At 42.0% G+C, this 19,798-nt stretch overlaps 1 protein-coding gene across 5 annotated transcripts in view; it reads right to left on the bottom strand.

The window, feature by feature from the left end:
* Positions 1-19,798, bottom strand: part of SHROOM3 (shroom family member 3) — a 322,222-nt gene that overhangs the window by 109,619 nt on the left and 192,805 nt on the right. Inside the window, exon 1 of one of the 5 annotated variants that reach the window (XM_073805371.1) lies at positions 17,460-17,621. The exons of 3 other annotated variants lie outside the window; for them this stretch is intronic. Coding sequence is in view for 1 of the 2 variants with exons in the window: in XM_019932749.3 (XP_019788308.2) it covers positions 16,097-16,176 (80 nt within the window). In the remaining variant the exon portion in view is untranslated. Of the gene's footprint in view, positions 1-16,096; positions 16,180-17,459; positions 17,622-19,798 lie in introns of those variants that run through there. One more of the 5 variants, XM_019932749.3, reaches the window with a different exon arrangement.

Genomic DNA, 19,798 nt, shown 5'->3' with positions numbered 1-19,798 from the left:
CATTTTTCTAAAGAAGACATACAGATGGTCAATAGGTACATGAAAAAGTGCTCAACATCACTAATCGTCAGGGAAATGCAAATCAGAACCACAGTGAGATATCACTTCACACCTGTTAGAATAGCTATTCTCAAAAAGATAAGAAATAACGAGTGCTGGCAAGAATGTGGAGAAAAGGGAACCCTCATGCAGTGTTGGTGTGAATGTAAATTGATGCAGCCACTATGGAAAACAGTGTGGAGGATCCTCAAAATGTTTATTATTCATTTATTTATTTACTTTAAACAACATTTACTATCTATCTATCTATCTAGTCCACGCCACACGGCATGCAGGGCCTCAGTTCCCTGACCAGGGATTGAACCTGTGCCCCCTGCATTGGAAGCACGGAGTCCCAACAACTGGACCACCAGGAAAGCCCCCCTTAAAATTTTTAAATAGAACTACCTGCACTACCATGTTCATTGCAGCATTATTTACAATAGCCAAAGGATGAAAACAATCTATGTGTACACCAACGGATGAATGGATAAAGAAGTTGTGGTATATACATACAGTGGAATATTATTATTCAGCCAGAAAAAAGAAGGAAAACCTGCCATTTGTGACAACATGGACGGACCTTGAGGAAATTACACCAAGTGAAATAAGTCAGACAGAGAAAAACAAATACTGTATAATCTCATTTATGTGTGGAATCTTTAAAGAACAAAAACAAGAAACCCTCATAGATACAGAGAACAAATTGGTGACTGCTATACACAGGGAATGGGGGATGGGGTGTGGTGAAATGGGTGAAGGTGTTTAAAAGGTACAAATGTCCAGATATCAGATAAATAAGTTCTGGAGATGTGATGCACAGCACAGTGACTTAGTTAACAATATTGTATATTTGAAAGTTGCTAAGAGAATAAATCTTAAAAGTTCTCACCACAAGAAGAAAATTGTAACAATATGTGGTGATGAATGTCAACTAAACTTATTGTGGTAATCATTTCACAATATATACATATATCAAATCATTATGTTATACACCTAAAACTAATACAATGTTAGATGTCTATTATACCTAAATTTTGAAACATGTAAAATTTTAACCCTAGATTTATTTGACGTCAGATGAGGATCAATTATAAATTAATCCTATACGTACACTACTTTTTATTGTTATCATTTTAATATCTTCCTGGATCATTTTATTTAATTTAGGAGAAAAGCTAGTTTATCTTTCATGACATTATCTTAAATTTATGTAGCACATTTTTCCCAAGAAGTTCAAAGGATTTTACTCGAAACTTCTCACTGGTTTTGATTGAAGTCCCAGGATCTAGGCAAAAGGCTGCTTCCATTGCCCGGGTTTTCATTAAAAATCATTTTGCTTTCTCTTGATATTTGATGAGAGAAGCAGCTCTTTGATTTGGGGATCTTTTTAAAATTGACTTTGTTCTTTTTTAATCCCAACTGCTCCAGGCATCATTAGCTCCTCTTAATAGAAGTTTCAATTTCCTTTTATCCCTTTGAGCCTGGGTTCCAATGTCCTCAAAGCAGCACCTTTTAATTGGCCTGGAAAAGGTCACTGTTTTAAGAAGAGGAAGCCATATCATACATTTTACAGGGTCAATGTGGGTCTTTGAGATCAGAAAGGGATGTTTGCAGGGGGTGGATTCATCCCCCAGCAAATGTGTAGGTGGTATGTGATTACCTCCTAAATATTTTCGATATAATGATCCACGTAATTACATATACCCACTCTTATCCAACACATTCCCTGCTGTAATTAGTTGGCCTTGATTTAAAATTCATTTGTCTTTAAGATTTTGTCCTCCTTTTTAAATTTAACCAATGGCTGAGAGGCAGTGTTAATTTTGACAGTGGTTTCCTTATATGTAATAACTCTTGGTGACACTCTCCTATATAAACACCCCAATCACGTGTTTTTTAGAAAATGGTACAAGGGCATCTAATGTACTCTCCCACCTTCAGGTACCATTCCACCACACATTGTCTTGTATATTCTAGCGGTAGTTTCTCCAAAGAAATCTAAAGTGTAATAAAATCTTACGTATACATGGACACAGTTTACAATCAAAAAAAGCTTTTTGAGGGAAACCTACCCTATTACTTTACTTTCTTCTAGTGTTACAAACACTAATCTGGATCTGGAGTGGGTACCTAAATCCTGAAGTGGAGGAGGGAAGCCGTAAACCTTTCAAGGATCTGAAAGAATTCACAGAAACTTGACTCCACCAGGGCAGCAGTAAGGAGGGGAGGGGGAGAGCTGCTAAAAAATTCTAGTCTTTTAGGGGTTAGCCTTCCACTTCAAAGAATCACTGATATAAAGAAATACTCTACAATATTTCATCTCTTTAATTACCAAGACACTTTTAAGAAGCCTCAATGTTTGGTACCTCTGGAGTCATCACTCAGGCACTTATGAGAAGTTAAGCATTACTACACAATTATTTCCACACAATTCCTATCTTATAGATGGACTGTGGATAAATATTATGAAAAAAATGGCATATTAGAAAGATGCTACAATACACAAAAAATTAAAAATCTAGGTCCACAGGTTTCTTTTTTCTATATTATTGCTTGAAGAAAAATAAATTGATGAAGGGATTTTTTTTTTTCCTACAAACTTTCCAGAATAAAGTTCCTTGGTTTCCCCTTCTCTTGAAGAATTGGGTGAAATCCTAAGTTTAATGCACCTAATGGAAGTAGACCACCAAGAACAAGGTAAGCAGTTGTCCTCATCTAGTTTTCCCTGAAACACTGTGTTCTGTGCTACATGTCACCCACAAAAGAGAGTGATGTGGACAATTTAGAACACTATCAAGGAAGAAGGACCTTAACAGCCCAGGTCTCTAGATCCAACATGGAAATAAGAGGTGAAAGAATGAAAGATTAACTCACCTGGAAGAGATCTGGCAGAAAAATGTTAACTGTCCTCAAAAGATTGGAAGGTGGTGAAGTGGAAAAAAACCATTCAGTATCTTCTATTTGGTCCAAGAAGGATGAAAGCGCTGAAGTTATGATAGAATTAGTATAAAGGAGAACATCACTGTAATTTGAAGTGCTCTGAAAATGAAATAGTCTGCTTTGGTACTTAGGAGTTCACTTTCCCCAACGGTGTTCAAGTGGACACTGGCGGACCACTCTAGGGAACTGTTGTAAAATGCATGAGAAAAGACACTGAACCGCTTGGATTTTCAGTTCCCTTCTAACCCTCAAGTTCTATGAAAACGCCTGCCCTGGGGAGAAATCACTGATGCAACAAAATTAGGTACAACCAAATAATTCAAATATGAATGGTTTCAGGGATCCAGGACGTAGGATTTATCTTGTATTGTCTTTGTGTAGGCTTTCCTAGCCCAAAGAGAAGGAAAGAGTTACTTTATTCCACTAAAAGAGACTGTATGTTAAACAAGTCTAGTTCACTTAGACAAAAGACAAAACAAAACAACATAGTCCTTTTAAGGGTGCTCCACGAGATTGTTTATCTACACTCAACTACTTAAACTGACTCTTCTGAAATTTCTGTGTGGGCTGTGCTGGGAGGATGGATGCAGGCTTTCCGCAGCCATCATGTCACCCAGCTGGGATGTGGAGAAGGTTCCTCCACTCCCCCCGAGGAACCTTCAGCAGCTGTCCCCTCATGGCCCCCATCAGCAAGGGAGAGACTAAATGAGGTTCGAGCCCTGGAAGGCATCGTCTGGGATTGTTGAGAGGCAGTGGGTCAAACCCAGACTAACTAGTGACCTACAGGGAGGGGACGGAGAGAGATACAGCAGAAAGGAAGGTGTTTCTTCCAACAACTCCCTTTTCATGCTGGTATTTGTAAAGTGTGTCATAAAGAGAAGGAGCAGAGCTCATCCTTACCGACTAACTCTTACTCAGCAGTTGAATTCCACATGATGCTATGGAGACCACTTCATATTAATCCATTTAGGTAAAAGACTTGAAAAAGAGATAAAGAGATGGCATGGTGCTAAATACACAGGCTTTGAGTTAAAAGAGCCAGGGTTCAAGTTCTGACTTTCTAGTTTCTAACTGTATGACCTTGAGCAAGTAGGTTACTTAACCTCTCTGGCCCTCAGTTTCCTCATCTGTAAAGTGGGGCTAGGAATAGTGGCTGGCTCATCCTGAGTACTAGAGAAATGCTAGCTTCTGTTATGTTCACAGAAACAGAAAACCGAGTCCCTCTTGAGCTTGCTTCTCCTTGAGTCCTGTCTAAGACACAAAAGGAACAAAAGCCGCATTGAGGTAAGAATCTAGGTCACATCAGACCTGTGGCTCTGCTGATTGGAAAAGAACATGAACCCAGACTGGGGCAGCTGAAAGTGAAAGTGAATCCTACACAACTTTTAAAGAAAATAAAATGAAAGGGTATTTTCTGACATGGAGAGATGTCCACAATTATTAAATGAAAACACATCTTAGAAAACAGTGTGATTGGGACTTCCCTGGTGGTCCAATGGTTAAGAATCTGCCTTCCAATGCAGGGGATGCGGGTTCGATCCCTGGTCGGGGAACTAAGATTCCACATGCCACAGGGCAACTAAACCAACGCGCCTCAACTACTGAGCTCGCACGCCTCAACTACTGAGCTCACGCACCTCAACTAGAGAGAAGCTTGTACGCCACAGCGGAGGATCTCAAATGCCCAAGACACGACGCAGCCAAAAATTAAATAAATCAATAAATAAATATTAAAAAAAAAAAAGAAAACAGTGTGATTGGGACTTCCCTGGTGGTCCAGTGGGTAAGATTCCATGCTCCCAGTGCAGGGGGCCCGGGTTTGATCCCTTGTTGGGGAACTAGAGCCCACATGCATGCCGCAACTAAGACTTCGCATTGCTGCAACTAAAAAAAGATCCCACATGCCGCAATCCCATGACTAACGATCCCGCGTGCCACAACTAAGACCTGGCACAGCCTAAATAAATAAATAAATATTAAAAAACAACAACAACCACAGTGTGATCACCTATGGGAAAAAAGGATTATTATTAACATACATGATGGTAACATGTCAGCATCTATAAAAGAGAAGAGCTGGAGAACTTCCGGGAAGATGGCAGAAGAGTAAGACGCGGAGATCACCTTCCTCTCCACAGATACACCAGAAATACATCTACGCGTGGAGCAACTCCTACAAAACACCTACTGAACGCTGGCAGAAGACCTCAGACCTCCCAAAAGGCAAGGAACCCCCCACGTACCTGGTTAGGGCAAAAGAAAAAACTAAACAGAGACAAAAGGATAGGGACGGGTCCTGCACCAGCGGGAGAGAGCTGTGAAGGAGGAAAAGTGTCCACACACTAGGAAGCCCCTTCGCGGGTGGAGACTTCGGGAGGCGGAGTGGGGGAGCTTGGGAGCCGCGGAGGAGAGCACAGCAACAGGGGTGCGGAGGGCAAAGCGGACAGATTCCAGCGCAGAGGATCGGGCCGACCGGCACTCACCAGCCGAGAGGCTTGTCTGCTCGCCCGCCGGGGCGGCCGGGACTGGGAGCTGAGGCTCCGGCTTTTGTCGGAGCGCCGGGAGAGGACTGAGGTTGGCGGCGTGAACACAGCCTGCAGGGCGTTGGTGCGCCGCGGCTGGCCGGGAGAGAGTCCGGGGAGGGGTCTGGACCTGCCGAAGAGGCAAGAGACTTTTACGTCCCTCTTTGTTTCCTGGTGCACGAGGAGAGGGGATTAAGAACGCTGCTTGAGAGAGCTCCAGGGACGGGCGCGAGCCGCGGCTAAGAGTGCGGAGCCCAGAGACGGACATGGGACGCTAAGGCCGCTGCTGCCGCCGCCAGGAGGCCTGTGTGCGAACACAGGTCACTAGCCACACGCCCTTCCGGGGAGCCGGTGCAGCCCGCCACTGCCAGGGTCCCGGGATCCAGGGACGGCTCCCCGAGAGAGCGCACGGCGCGCCTCAGGCTGCAGCATCACGCCGGCCTCTGCCGCGGCAGGCCCGCCCCGCACTCCGTGACCCTCCCTACCCCCCGGCCTGGGTGAGCCAGAGCCTCCGAAGCAGCGGCTCCTTTAACCTCGTCCTGTCTGAGCAAATAACAGACGCCCTCCGGCGACCTACACGCACAGGCGGGGCCAAATCCAAAGCTGAGCCCCTGGGAACTGTCAGAACAAAGAAGAGAAAGGGAAATCTCTCCCAGCAGCCTCAGAAGCAGCGGATTAAAGCTCCACAATCAACTTGATATACCCTGCATCTGTGGAATACCTGAATAGACAACGAATCATCCCAAATTAAGGAGCCCTGTGGATGAAAGGCTCTTGGTGCTGCAGCCAGGACTCAGTGCTGTGCCTCTGAGGTGGGAGAGCCAACTTCAGGACACTGGTCCACAAGAGGCCTCCCAGCTGCACATAATATCAAACAAAAATCTCCGAGAGATCTCCATCTCAACGCCAGCACCCAGCTTCACTCAACGACCAGCAAGCTACAGTGCTGGACATCCTATGCCAAACAACTAGCAAGACAGGAACACAACCCCGCCCATTAGCAGAGAGGCTGCCCAAAATCATAGTAAGTCTACAGACACCCCAAAACACACCACCAGACGTGGACCTGCCCACCAGAAAGACAAGATCCAGCCTCATCCACCAGAACACAGGCACTAGTACCCTCCACCAGGAAGCCTACACAACCCACTGAACCAACCTTAGCCACTGGGGACAGACACAAAAAACAACAGGAACTACGAACCTTCAGCCTGCAAAAAAGGAGACCCCAAACACAGTAAGATAAGCAAAATGAGAAGACAGAAAAACACAGAGCAGATGAAGGAGCAAGATAAAAACCCACCAGACCTAACAAATGAAGAGGAAATAGGCAGTCTACCTGAAAAAGAATTCAGAATAATGATAGTAAGGTTGATCCGAAATCTTGGAGATAGAATGGACAATAGAATGGACAAATTGCAAGAATCAGTTAACAAGGACCTAGAAGAACTAAAGATGAAGCAAGCAACGATGAACAACACAATAAATGAAATTAAAAGTACTCTAGATGGGATCAATAGCAGAATAACTGAGGCAGAAGAACGGATAAGTGACCTGGAAGATAAAATAGTGGAAATAACTACTGCAGAGCAGAATAAAGAAAAAAGAATGAAAAGAACTGAGGACAGCCTCAGAGACCTCTGGGACAACATTAAACGCACCAACATTCGAATTATAGGGGTTCCAGAAGAAGAAGAGAAAAAGAAAGGGACTGAGAAAATATTTGAAGAGATTATAGTTGAAAACTTCCCTAATATGGGAAAAGAAATCGTTAATCAAGTCCAGGAAGCACAGAGAGTCCCATACAGGATAAATCCAAGGAGAAATACGCCAAGACACATATTAATCAAATTGTCAAAAATTAAATACAAAGAAAACATATTAAAAGCAGCAAGGGAAAAACAACAAATAACACACAAGGGACTCCCCATAAGGTTAACAGCTGATCTTTCAGCAGAAACTCTGCAAGCCAGAAGGGAGTGGCAGGACATATTGAAAGTGTTGAAGGAGAAAAACCTGCAACCAAGATTACTCTACCCAGCAAGGATCTCATTCAGATTTGATGGAGAAATTAAAACCTTTACAGACAAGCAAAAGCTGAGAGAGTTCAGCACCACCAAACCAGCTCTACAACAACTGCTAAAGGAACTTCTCTAGGCAAGAAACACAAAAGAAGGAAAGGACCTACAATAACTAACCCAAAACAATTAAGAAAATGGGAATAGGAACACACATATCAATAATTACCTTAAATGTAAATGGACTAAATGCTCCCACCAAAAGACACAGATTGGCTGAATGGATACAAAAACAAGATCCATATATTTGCTGTCTACAAGAGACCCACTTCAGACCTAGAGACACATACAGACTGAAAGTAAGGGGATGGAAAAAGGTATTTCATGCAAATGGAAACCAAAAGAAAGCTGGAGTAGCAATTCTCATATCAGACAAAATAGACTTTAAAACAAAGACTATTAGAAGAGACAAAGAAGGACACTACATAATGATCAAGGGATCGATCCAAGAAGAAGATATAACAATTGTAAATATTTATGCACCCAACATAGGTGCACCTCAATACATAAGGCAAATACTGACAACCATAAAAGGGGAAATCGACAGTAACACATTCATAGTAGGGGACTTTAACACCCCACTTTCACCAATGGACAGATCATCCAAAATGAAAATAAATAAGGAAACACAAGCTTTAAATGATACATTAAACGAGATGGAGTTAATTGATATTTATAGGACATTCCATCCAAAAACAACAGAATACACATTTTTCTCAAGTGCTCATGGAACATTCTCCAGGATAGATCATATCTTGGGTCACAAATCAAGCCTTGGTAAGTTTAAGAAAATTGAAATTGTATCAAGTATCTTTTCTGACCACAACGCCATGAGACTAGATATCAATTACAGGAAAAGATCTGTAAAAAATACAAACACATGGAGGCTAAACAATACACTACTTAATAATGAAGTGATCACTGAAGAAATCAAAGAGGAAATCAAAAAATACCTAGAAACAAATGACAATGGAGACACAACGACCCAAAACCTGTGGGATGCAGCAAAAGCAGTTCTAAGGGGGAAGTTTATAGCAATACAAGCCCACCTTAAGAAGCAGGAAACATCTCGAATAAACAACCTAACCTTGCACCTCAAGCAATTAGAGAAAGAAGAACAAAAAAACCCCAAAGCTAGCAGAAGGAAAGAAATCATAAAAATCAGATCAGAAATAAATGAAAAAGAAATGAAGGAAACAATAGCAAAGATCAATAAAACTAAAAGCTGGTTCTTTGAGAAGATAAACAAAATAGATAAACCACTAGCCAGACTCATTAAGAAAAAAAGGGAGAAGACTCAAATCAATAGAATTAGAAATGAAAAAGGAGAGGTAACAACTGACACTGCAGAAATAAAAGAGATCATGAGAGATTACTACAAGCAACTCTATGCCAATAAAATGGACAATCTGGAAGAAATGGACAAATTCTTAGAAATGCACAACCTGCCAAGACTGAATCAGGAAGAAATAGAAAATATGAACAGACCAATCACAAGCACTGAAATTGAAACTGTGATTAAAAATCTTCCAACAAAGAAAAGCCCAGGACCAGATGGCTTCACAGGCGAATTCTATCAAACATTTAGAGAAGAGCTAACACCTATCCTTCTCAAACTCTTCCAAAATATAGCAGAGGGAGGAACACTCCCAAACTCCTTCTACGAGGCCACCATCACCTTGATACCAAAACCAGACAAGGATGTCACAAAGAAAGAAAACTACAGGCCAATATCACTGATGAACATAGATGCAAAAATCCTCAACAAAATACTAGCAAACAGAATCCAACAGCACATTAAAAGGATCATACACCATGATCAAGTGGGGTTTATTCCAGGAATGCAAGGATTCTTCAATATACGCAAATCTATCAATGTGATAAACCATATTAACAAACTGAAGGAGAAAAACCATATGATCATCTCAATAGATGCAGAGAAAGCTTTTGACAAAATTCAACACCCATTTATGATAAAAACCCTGCAGAAAGTAGGCATAGAGGGAACTTTCCTCAACATAATAAAGGCCATATATGACAAGCCCACAGCAAACATCATCCTCAATGGTGAAAAACTGAAAGCATTTCCACTAAGATCAGGAACAAGGCAAGGTTGCCCACTCTCACCACTCTTATTCAACATAGTTTTGGAAGTTTTAGCCACAGCAATCAGAGAAGAAAAGGAAATAAAAGGAATCCAAATCGGAAAAGAAGAAGTAAAGCTGTCACTGTTTGCAGATGACATGATCCTATACATAGAGAACCCTAAAGATGCTACCAGAAAACTACTAGAGCTAATCAATGAATTTGGTAAAGTGGCAGGATACAAAATTAATGCACAGAAATCTCTGGCATTCCTATATACTAATGACGAAAAAGCTGAAAGTGAAATCAAGAAAACACTCCCATTTACCATTGCAACAAAAAGAATAAAATATCTAGGAATAAACCTACCTAAGGAGACAAAAGATCTGTATGCAGAAAATTATAAGACACTGATGAAAGAAATTAAAGATGATACAAATAGATGGAGACATATACCATGTTCTTGGATTGGAAGAATCAACATTGTGAAAATGACTCTACTACCGAAAGCAATCTATAGATTCAATGCAATCCCTATCAAACTACCACTGGCATTTTTCACAGAACTAGAACAAAAAATTTTGCAATTTGTATGGAAACACAAAAGACCCCGAATAGCCAAAGCAATCTTGAGAACGAAAGAAGGAACTGGAGGAATCAGGCTCCCAGACTTCAGACTATACTACAAAGCTACAGTTATCAAAACGGTATGGTACTGGCACAAAAACAGAAAGATAGATCAATGGAACAGGATAGAAAGCCCAGAGATAAACCCACGCACATATGGTCAACTTATCTTTGACAAAGGAGGCAGAAATGTACCGTGGAGAAAGGACAGCCTATTCAATAAGTGGTGCTGGGAAAACTGGACAGCTACATGTAAAAGTATGAAGTTAGATCACTCCCTAACACCATACACAAAATAAGCTCAAAATGGATTAAAGACCTAAATGTAAGGCCAGAAACTATCAAACTCTTAGAGGAAAACATAGGCAGAACACTCTATGACATAAATCACAGCAAGATTCTTTCTGACCCACCTCCTAGAGTAATGGAAATAAAAACAAGAGTAAACAAATGGGACCTAATGAAACTTAAAAGCTTTTGCGCAGCAAAGGAAACCATGAAGAAGACCAAAAGACAACCCTCAGAATGGGAGAAAATATTTGCAAATGAAGCAACTGACAAAGGATTGATCTCCAAAATTTATAAGCAGCTCATGCAGCTTAATAACAAAAAAACAAACAACCCAATCCAAAAATGGGCAGAAGACCTAAATAGACATTTCTCCAAAGAAGATATACAGAGTGCCAACAAACACATGAAAGAATGCTCAACATCACTAATCATGAGAGAAATGCAAATCAAAACTACAATGAGATATCATCTCACACCAGTCAGAATGGCCATCATCAAAAAATCTAGAAACAATAAATGCTGGAGAGGGTGTGGAGAAAAGGGAACCCTCTTACACTGTTGGTGGGAATGTAAATTGATACAGCCACTGTGGAGAACAGTATGGAGGTTCCTTAAAAAGCTACAAATAGAACTACCATATGACCCAGCAATCCCACTACTGGGCATATACCCTGAGAAAACCATAATTCAAAAAGAGTCATGTACCAAAATGTTCATTGCAGCTCTATTTACAATAGCCCAGAGATGGAAACAACCTAAGTGTCCATCATCGGATGAATGGATAAAGAAGATGTGGCACATATATACAATGGAATATTACTCAGCCATAAAAAGAGACGAAATTGAGCTATTTGTAATGAGGTGGATAGACCTAGAGTCTGTCATACAGAGTGAAGTAAGTCAGAAAGAGAGAGACAAATACCGTATGCTAACACATATATATGGAATTTAAAAAAAAAAAAAAAATGTCATGAAAAACCTAGGGGTGAAACAGGAATAAAGACACAGACTTACTAGAGAATGGACTTGAGGCTATGGGGAGGGGGAAGTGTAAACGGTGACAAAGCGATAAAGAGGCATGGACATATATACACTACCAAACGTAAGGTAGATAGCTAGTGGGAAGCAGCCGCATAGCACAGGGAGATCAGCTCGGTGCTTTGTGACCGCCTGGAGGGGTGGGATAGGGAGGGTGGGAGGGAGGGAGACGCAAGCGGGAAGAGATATGGGAATATATGTATATATATAACTGATTCATTTTGTTGTGAAGCTGAAACTAACATACCATTGTAAAGCAATTATACTCCAATAAAGATGTTAAAAAAAAAAAAAAAAAAAAAAAAAAAAAAAAAAAAAAAAAAAAAAAAAAAAGAGAAGAGCTGGAGGAATTTCCACCCAACAATGGATAATGATTTGGGGAGCAATTTAGGATTGTATGGGACATTCACTCTATATTTGTTATTTCTGTAATATCTGGATGTTTATAAAGAATATTATTCATTTTTAAATTAGGAAAATCAATGTTTAAAAAGAAAAAACACATTATCCTATTACAGATTTTACATTGTACTCTATACTGCTCACCTTAAACTGGAGTAGGCAATTAATAATGACAAGGGATAAGCAGATGCAGGAAATGCTTCTCTATTCTCCTTTCAAAATGACAACACACATTACATTTTAGAACCTCTTTCATACATCTGCCCATGAGCCTGCTGAAGTAGGTATTTGTGGTTAACACTTTGTGGGGTGCGGCCTTACGTCGTGGTTTGAATCCTGGCTCTATGTCTTACTAACTGTATGACCTTGTGCAAGTTTCTTAATCACTGTGCCTCAATTACTTGACCTGTCAAATGGGACTAATAGTAGTACCTCAAAGGGTTGTTGTGAGTACGAACTGAGATACTGTATGTAAAATGCTTAGAACAGTGACTGGCATACAGTAAGCACTAAATAAAGAGTTTGGCCGTCATTTTATTCTTCATTTAGAGAAAACTGTGGATCCGAATGACACCTTTATCTCAAAACAACAAACGCCCCAGAATCTTGAAATTCATTCCCACTGCCACCTCTCTAAGACCAGAATTGTATCACTTAATTCGTAGATTGTTGCTATATCTTCCTACACAGGCTTCTCACTCCAACTTATCTTTCCTGGAATTGCTGGATTCAGCTCTTTTGAGCTTTCCTTTAATCGCTTACAGTTTAGCTTAAATGGCTTCAGTAGTTTCCCACTGTTGAAAGGTTAAATGTCAAACACCTTCACCTGTCCCTTCATACATTGGCTTCATCCTACCTTTTTTTTTTTTAACTGAAGTAGAGTTAATTACAATGTTGTGTTAGTTTCAAGTGTACAGCAAAGTGATTCACTTATACATATATATATTCTTTTTCAGATTCTTTTCATTACACCTTATTACAAGATATTGAATATAGTTCCCTGTGCTATACAGTAGGCCCTTGTTGTTTACCTATTTTATATATAGTAGCGTGTATCTCTTAATCCCAAATTCCTAATTTATCTCTTGACCTCCCCATGCCCCCTTTCTTATATGTGACGTGGTATGTCAAACACAGACCACAGTGGCTTCAGCTGCACTGTTCCCCGAGAACCACAGAGCACCCCTGATTCTGAGCCTTCGCCTCAGGCTATCGCCCACTCCCCCCATTCCTAATCCCCTCAGTGCAAGATCCCAGTCAGTAATACAAGACTCAAGAAAAGCTGTCAAATCCACAGTTACCTCCATTTTGAAATCCTAGAGCATCTGACATCCTGGCCCAAGCTCTCATTGGAGGTTCCATTACAGTCACTGAGGCGGGTATCATGTGTAAATTCAACAAGCATTTATTGATCAGGCTTTGGGAGTTCAGAGATGAAGAATACAAAGTCCCTATCCTCATTGAGCCCATGTTCTATCAGAGAAGACAGAAAGTAAGCAAATGGTAGCTTGGCTACGTCTGCCCACGTGCTTTGTCAGAGGCATATACAAGGTACAGCGGTGGCCCAAAGACAGAGACCACAAACGAATGAATCAACATTAAGGGCCTGAAGTGTTGTTGAAGGGCTTATCTTTCTTTCTCCCCACCAAATTTGCCCTTCCTCTGGTTGATCAAAAACACGGAGCTGGATCTTAAATATTTTAAGACCCGGTCCTACTTAAGGGCTCAAAATGACAGGCTCTGACTGGTTTTCCCCTCTCTGGCACCAGCCTCTCCCTGGAGTATATTTCCACCTTCCCTGCTACTTAGTTCACCTCTATCTGCCTATTTACTTGTTTAAAACGTGAACCAACTGGTCAGGTACAGTAATCTAATTCTGCATTTGGTTTGAGGCCAACGCATTGAAGGCATTCAATAAATAATGGTGCCCGGTGCGCCTTTCCTGGATCCTGGCTGCATAGGTCTGAGACGAAGCTGGGATCCTAGGAGGCAAGCCCGAGAGATAGTGAATGAAGGGTGGTAGAGCTCTGGAGACCACAAGGGCAAAGTTGCTCTGACTGCCTGCCCCAGAGATCATAACACCTGCGGGACTTGCCGCAGTGAAGCTTACACATGCAAATAGTACACCACTGAGTCGGTTAGGGTGTGAACTTCTTCCTGACATGATTTTCCCAGATTCCCTCTGGGTAAAAGTACATAAGGGCTTCCCCACTGTGAGCACACAGGCCCACGTTTACTTGTCTTCATTAAAGAAATTCTCCTTCCTGTGAGTGGGTGGTTCTAGGAGGGGTGAGGCAGGAGTCCCTGTTGGAGGATATGGGCGTCCCAAGGGAGGAAGAACACGGAAAAGACAGGAAATCCTTAAAATAAAATTCCCTGGACAATGTGTGTCCACTTATCCATCAAACCGTTCACTCATCTTATCTATCTACCACGGGATAGGCGGTGAGGCTACAACGACGAATATCGCAGGACCTGGCTCAAGGGTGACATTCAAGAAATATTTACGGAATTAACGACTTAAGCTTATGCATTCGCTTTACCTTGATTACCGTTTCCTACTGGAGAACATTCTTTGCTTTCTGTATGCCAGATGTTACCTAGCATATTGCAGCCCACAGTTAACGAAGGCATCTCGGCCTGCATAAAAAGGATCTTCCAACATATTCCCTACATTCTTGAACTTAGATCCCCAAATGCCTTATTTTTAACCTTCTTCCCTGCTGTCTTCTCCCCATCTCCATTTAAGATTCCACTGTTTGCCCCACTGTTTGGTTTCTCCTGGCTTCTGAATGATAATTCAAATACTGATTGCTTTCAGGCTACACGGGCGGTTTCCTCTTCGCCTCTAGCTCTCTCTTCCAAGTTCCGCTGTGTCAGAGAGCAAGGTGCTGGACGGGAGTCAAGGGGATTGGCTCCCCGTTCTAGCGAGATCTCCTGGCTTGGGGGCAATTTGGCTTGTCCAGCTGTATCTCCCATTCTCTGTCTGTAGAATGGCAGGGATGCCAACTGGCCCAGGGATAGAACAAGGGTTGGTGAGCTCATAGCTGGAAGGGATGATGTATCCAAGAACAAAGCAATATTATGAGGTGAAATTCTGATTTTACGGTCTATCAATATCAAGCCTCATACCGTTTCTGGCTTTTCTGCTTCTGTGATTTTGGCGCATGACTTCTAAGGAAGAGGTCTGGATAACGAGCATGACTCGTCTCCTCAGGCACAGACCCCCGTATATAGAATGGACACTTGGCACAAGTCAGAACACCCGGGTGTAGCTGGCTGCTAATCAAACACTGCCAGCAGGTGAGCACGAAGAACACCTGGTTTGGAGAAGCACTTCTGATGCGGGAGAGCATTTTCTAAAATGTCACTCAAAGCTGGATTCAATTAAACTACAAGTTTGAAAAGAACTCATGTTACAAAATGAGAAATCCGTCTTTCTGCTTAAAGATGCAGAAACTTTGTAGATTACAGCTACCGAGAAAGAAAGAAAGAAACCACACATACACACAAAGACACCAATGAATCATTTTTTTCCCCTGCAGAGCACACAAAACAAATTCTTTGAGCATGAACTGTGGAAGTCCCTCTAGAAGAAAACTCCTTTTTATATCGGATTGTAATAATCTGGCAGCTGACAAATATGTTAGCGATGTACACAAAAGAACAGCTAAAATCTAAAACAAATACTACTCTCATAAGCTGAATAAAAAATGGCAAAATAAATGTCCAGTAAAGTATGGATAACCATCATTGTTCTTATATTTTAATGTTCAAACATAGGAATGAACAAGCAGCTGTTATTTCTATTTAAAAAAAGAAATTTGCCAGAAATAGGATTCTCTTGGAGAAATGAGCCTCTAACCTAAAATCATCCCCCAGGTCACTGGAAGACGCATTCAACACCCACGTCGCTCTTGTGTGCCACACAACACTTCCGATTTACCTAATGGAAGAAGGAAGAGTAACTTCTGCTGTATTACCGCCTTCGCACCCGCCACCTCTCCCCAGAAGCCCTCATGCAGGAACACTGGCTAATAGGAAACACAGGCCAACGCCGCCCTCACTCACGGATTTTGCTGCCTTCTCAACTTTGGGGTCCCAAGCCCGGGTAACATCAGAGCCAGGCAGCTGCCCTTGCTTAGCACCATATCCGAAACAGCCCAGCAGCAAGACTGGTACGGGAGGGGAGGACAGCCCAGAGGGAAGAGGAAGAGGCTCTTACTCACCACCCACTCAGAGCTGGCACTGGTTGTAAAACTACAGCACACCCCCTGCAGGAACACCTCTCGCCACCTTGCCTCAACACCAGTTTGCAGTAATAGTCTCTGCGTGGGCGTGAAAAGGAAATGAGCTGGACCAGGGGAAATGGCCAGCAGGTGGGAAACAAACCAGAGGACCCCTCTCCCAAGTACTCCTCAGAGAAACATTCATTTCCCCCGGGGGCTTGGTGATTCCGGGGGCTCTTCAACAAAATGCACACCCCTCAAGAGTAGGGACCATGGAATTACACATGGATTTATTAGGTACTCAGTACAGGGCTATGGGCTTCTGTTTAGAATGTCTCCCTCCCTATAACCAGAACCTTCTGCCAAAGGTGTGAGCAGTTCTTTGAGACCCAAGTTAAGGTAGTTTCTGAAACCCCCCTCAAAGATCTGGCTCTGGTTGCTGCAAGGGTACTGCCTTATAAATATGTGGGCGATGGTTATTCTCTTGCCCTCCCCCTCTTCCCCTAGAGCCCATTCCAGTTTCTACAGAGGCAAGGGCTCCTAGGTCCATGGGAGTTCTGGGTGGGTCTATGTCCCTCATGACCTCATGCCCCCCTTCCTCAAGAGGTTAGGTCACTTTTTGGGTGGGCAAAAGCTAGAGAGTCTTCAGAAGTAGTAAATATACCATCTCTCCTGATCTGACCCATGGGGACCCATTCCTATGAGCAGACTGCAAGGGAAGCACAGATTTGAAGGGATCATTTCATGTCTATCTTTTTAAACTTGTTTTAAAAAAAGATTCAGACCTTATTCCTCAAGGTCATTTAAAAGTTTTGTAGATGATGACTCAGGAAAATGAGAAGGGTCTTCATGGATGACTCATGGCATTTAAAGTGTCAAACCCATTTGGCCTGGTCACATCGTATGCTAGACAGTTAAGCTTTAAGTACGTCCCTTGAAAGAAGATTTTGACTAAAAGTATTTTTGATTTCTTTAACACTTTTGCAAAGAGTATAAAGGCAACCCAAGCACGGAAAATCACTAGTAAGCCATCAACCGACCAACCTCTCTTTTTAGGGGTAAATATAAACGTGCAGTATCAGACAATTCGTTTCTGAAGTTTCTATACATTCAGTATAGATTAGGCTAGGCTAGACACATCTATAAGTTAGATTTGTAAAATTAGGCTAGACAAAAGTAGAGCTTGAAGTCTCTTGTTGACTCACCTGACAGGCTTGGCCAAAGCTTTCTCTGACGTTCCCAAGAAGACAGCCTCTTAGGTGTCCGACTCCCAGTCACTCCACCCAACCTCCAATCCCAGGGCAGGTTGGGTGGTGTTGCCTAGTTCCCCTGGGCTATCCGGATGCCACTCATTGCAGAGATTCAGAGTCATTAAATCCTGCCATACCTGACCTGGAGACCTGGGAGGGGAAAGGCATTATAGAAGAGGCGCTGAACCCAGAACCTTGCATACTCCTTTCAAGGCTCAACAGTACGCACAGACTTAGCAAGGTCCAGTCCTTGGCTTTGACTACATTATCCCTAGGCCTCATAATGAGGGTGTTTCCTGAGTGCAAACAACTGAAAGGGCTTTGTCTTACTTCTGACTGAGGACATTCCCACAACCTCTAAAGCTCGGAATCACCCTTAGAATACAGAGATCCGTCATTCAGGGAAGAATTTTCTACCTTCACAGTTTGTTTCTCCTTTAGCAAGTCGCTCATTGGTCAGGGGAGCCAGTGACTGTGAGGCTGCATCAGCTTCTAAAACCCCTGAGCATAAGCTTCTTCTCAGAATGACATCACCCTCTGTAGAGGCTCTAAGGAGAAAGGAAACATTGAATTTCACACAAGAAGAAGAGAAAAGGAGCCTGAGTTATTCAGAATAGTCTCTCTTTTTTTGAGATCTTTCCTTCCCCTAAACATAATGATTCTTCTGTTATCCTCCTTTTTTCTACCAAGGTTCCGTTCCTGACTACATTACCAGGCTGAGGCCAAGCCCTCAATCCTCATGTTTTCGTTAGACCTAGAAAAACAATGCAAGACAGAGAGGCTTTCTCTATCTAGTGCACGTGTAAGTGTTTGGGTTCAACCCTTCCAGGCCCATCTTTCCATGACATAGGATGCCCGTTCAGAAAAGCACTGTAATATCTTCTTTCTTTTGAAAACCACTGGTTACTTAAATAAAATTGTATATTATGCAGAACTATCTTTCCTCCCATCCAGGAGTGAATTCAAAGACTATAGTTCTTGGGAAATTATAGGCAAATGGGATGGCTAGGCACATGAGGAAAAGTGACTTTAAATTAGTAGTAATTTCAGGGATGAAGTAAAAGCCTGCTTCTGAGTCTCTACACATACTTTCTGTGAAAAAAGCTACACAGGATGTCCATTAAATAATTACCAAATTGTTTCCCCTTGGGCTCCTAATGGTTGGGGTTAAACAGGTAGACAGTTATGAATTGCCCCTCAAAATCAAAATGAAATGTCACACATCTAAACTTTCCTTTGGAAAGCTCTTTGGTATTTTTCTACCCAACAGCTAAATTGGATGATTGATTGATTGGTTGCTTTTATTATCTTCAAGACAGACTCTTGGGTGTGGTCAAAGTGAAAATATGAGGAGTAATCAGCCCATAGGAGGAGTGCTTTTCCTCTAAATTAGAACAACCTAGCAGTCATTGGAGGTGCCCTAGACTGGAATTGTTTTTGTTGTTCGAATCTGAAAATGACAACATAGAATGCAGTCAATGGCACGCAGCATTATGGGTGATGCATCTTTAATTGGTATGTAGAAGGCATGCCTGTGGAATTTGTCCTTGGAATATTGGCCAATCAGATCACTTTCAACATTTCTCAATGTTTAGTTTCATCTTATAATTAAGTAACAATGATCATTTCCTGGCAGCTAAGGACTGGCTAGAGGAGTAAGAAGCCTCATTAGGTTTATAATTTATCAAATTCTAAGCTCTTCATCTGCAATGTGGCAAAAAGAGAAAGCATTCTCAAATTCCAAAATGATTAAAGACCATCTCCAACCATATTTCATATGTGTGTTCACTTGTTCTTCAAAGGCTGACTTGTTATTTTCCGAGTTTTTTTTTTTTAATGTTTATGTTATTTATTTTCATTGTTTTATTTTTTGGCTGCGTTGGGTCTTTGTTGATGCCCCTGGGCTTTCTCTAGCTGCGGTGAGCGGGGTCTACTCTTCGTTGCGGTGTGCGGGCTTCTCACTGCGGTGGCTTCTCTTGTTGCGGAGCACGGGCTCTAGGTACACAGGCTTCAGTAGTTGTGGCACACGGGCTCAGTAGTTGTGGCTTGCGGGCTCTAGAGTGCACGCTCAGTAGTTGTGGCGCACAGGCTTAGTTGTTCCATGGCATGTGGGATCTTCCCGGACCAGGGCTCGAACCCATGTTCCCTGCATTGGCAGGTGGATTCTTAACCACTGCGCCACCAGGGAGGTCCCATTTTCTGAGTTTTTAAGAAACAACTGTGTATTATTATATAAGCAGGAAAAAATGTTGATATTGATGTGACTTTAATAGAGATGTATTAAACTATGTTAA

Source organism: Tursiops truncatus, chromosome 5, assembly GCF_011762595.2.
Source record: "Tursiops truncatus isolate mTurTru1 chromosome 5, mTurTru1.mat.Y, whole genome shotgun sequence".
In the NCBI taxonomy this organism is placed as follows: Eukaryota; Metazoa; Chordata; class Mammalia; order Artiodactyla; family Delphinidae; genus Tursiops; species Tursiops truncatus.
This window is presented reverse-complemented; position numbering and strand designations above follow the sequence as displayed.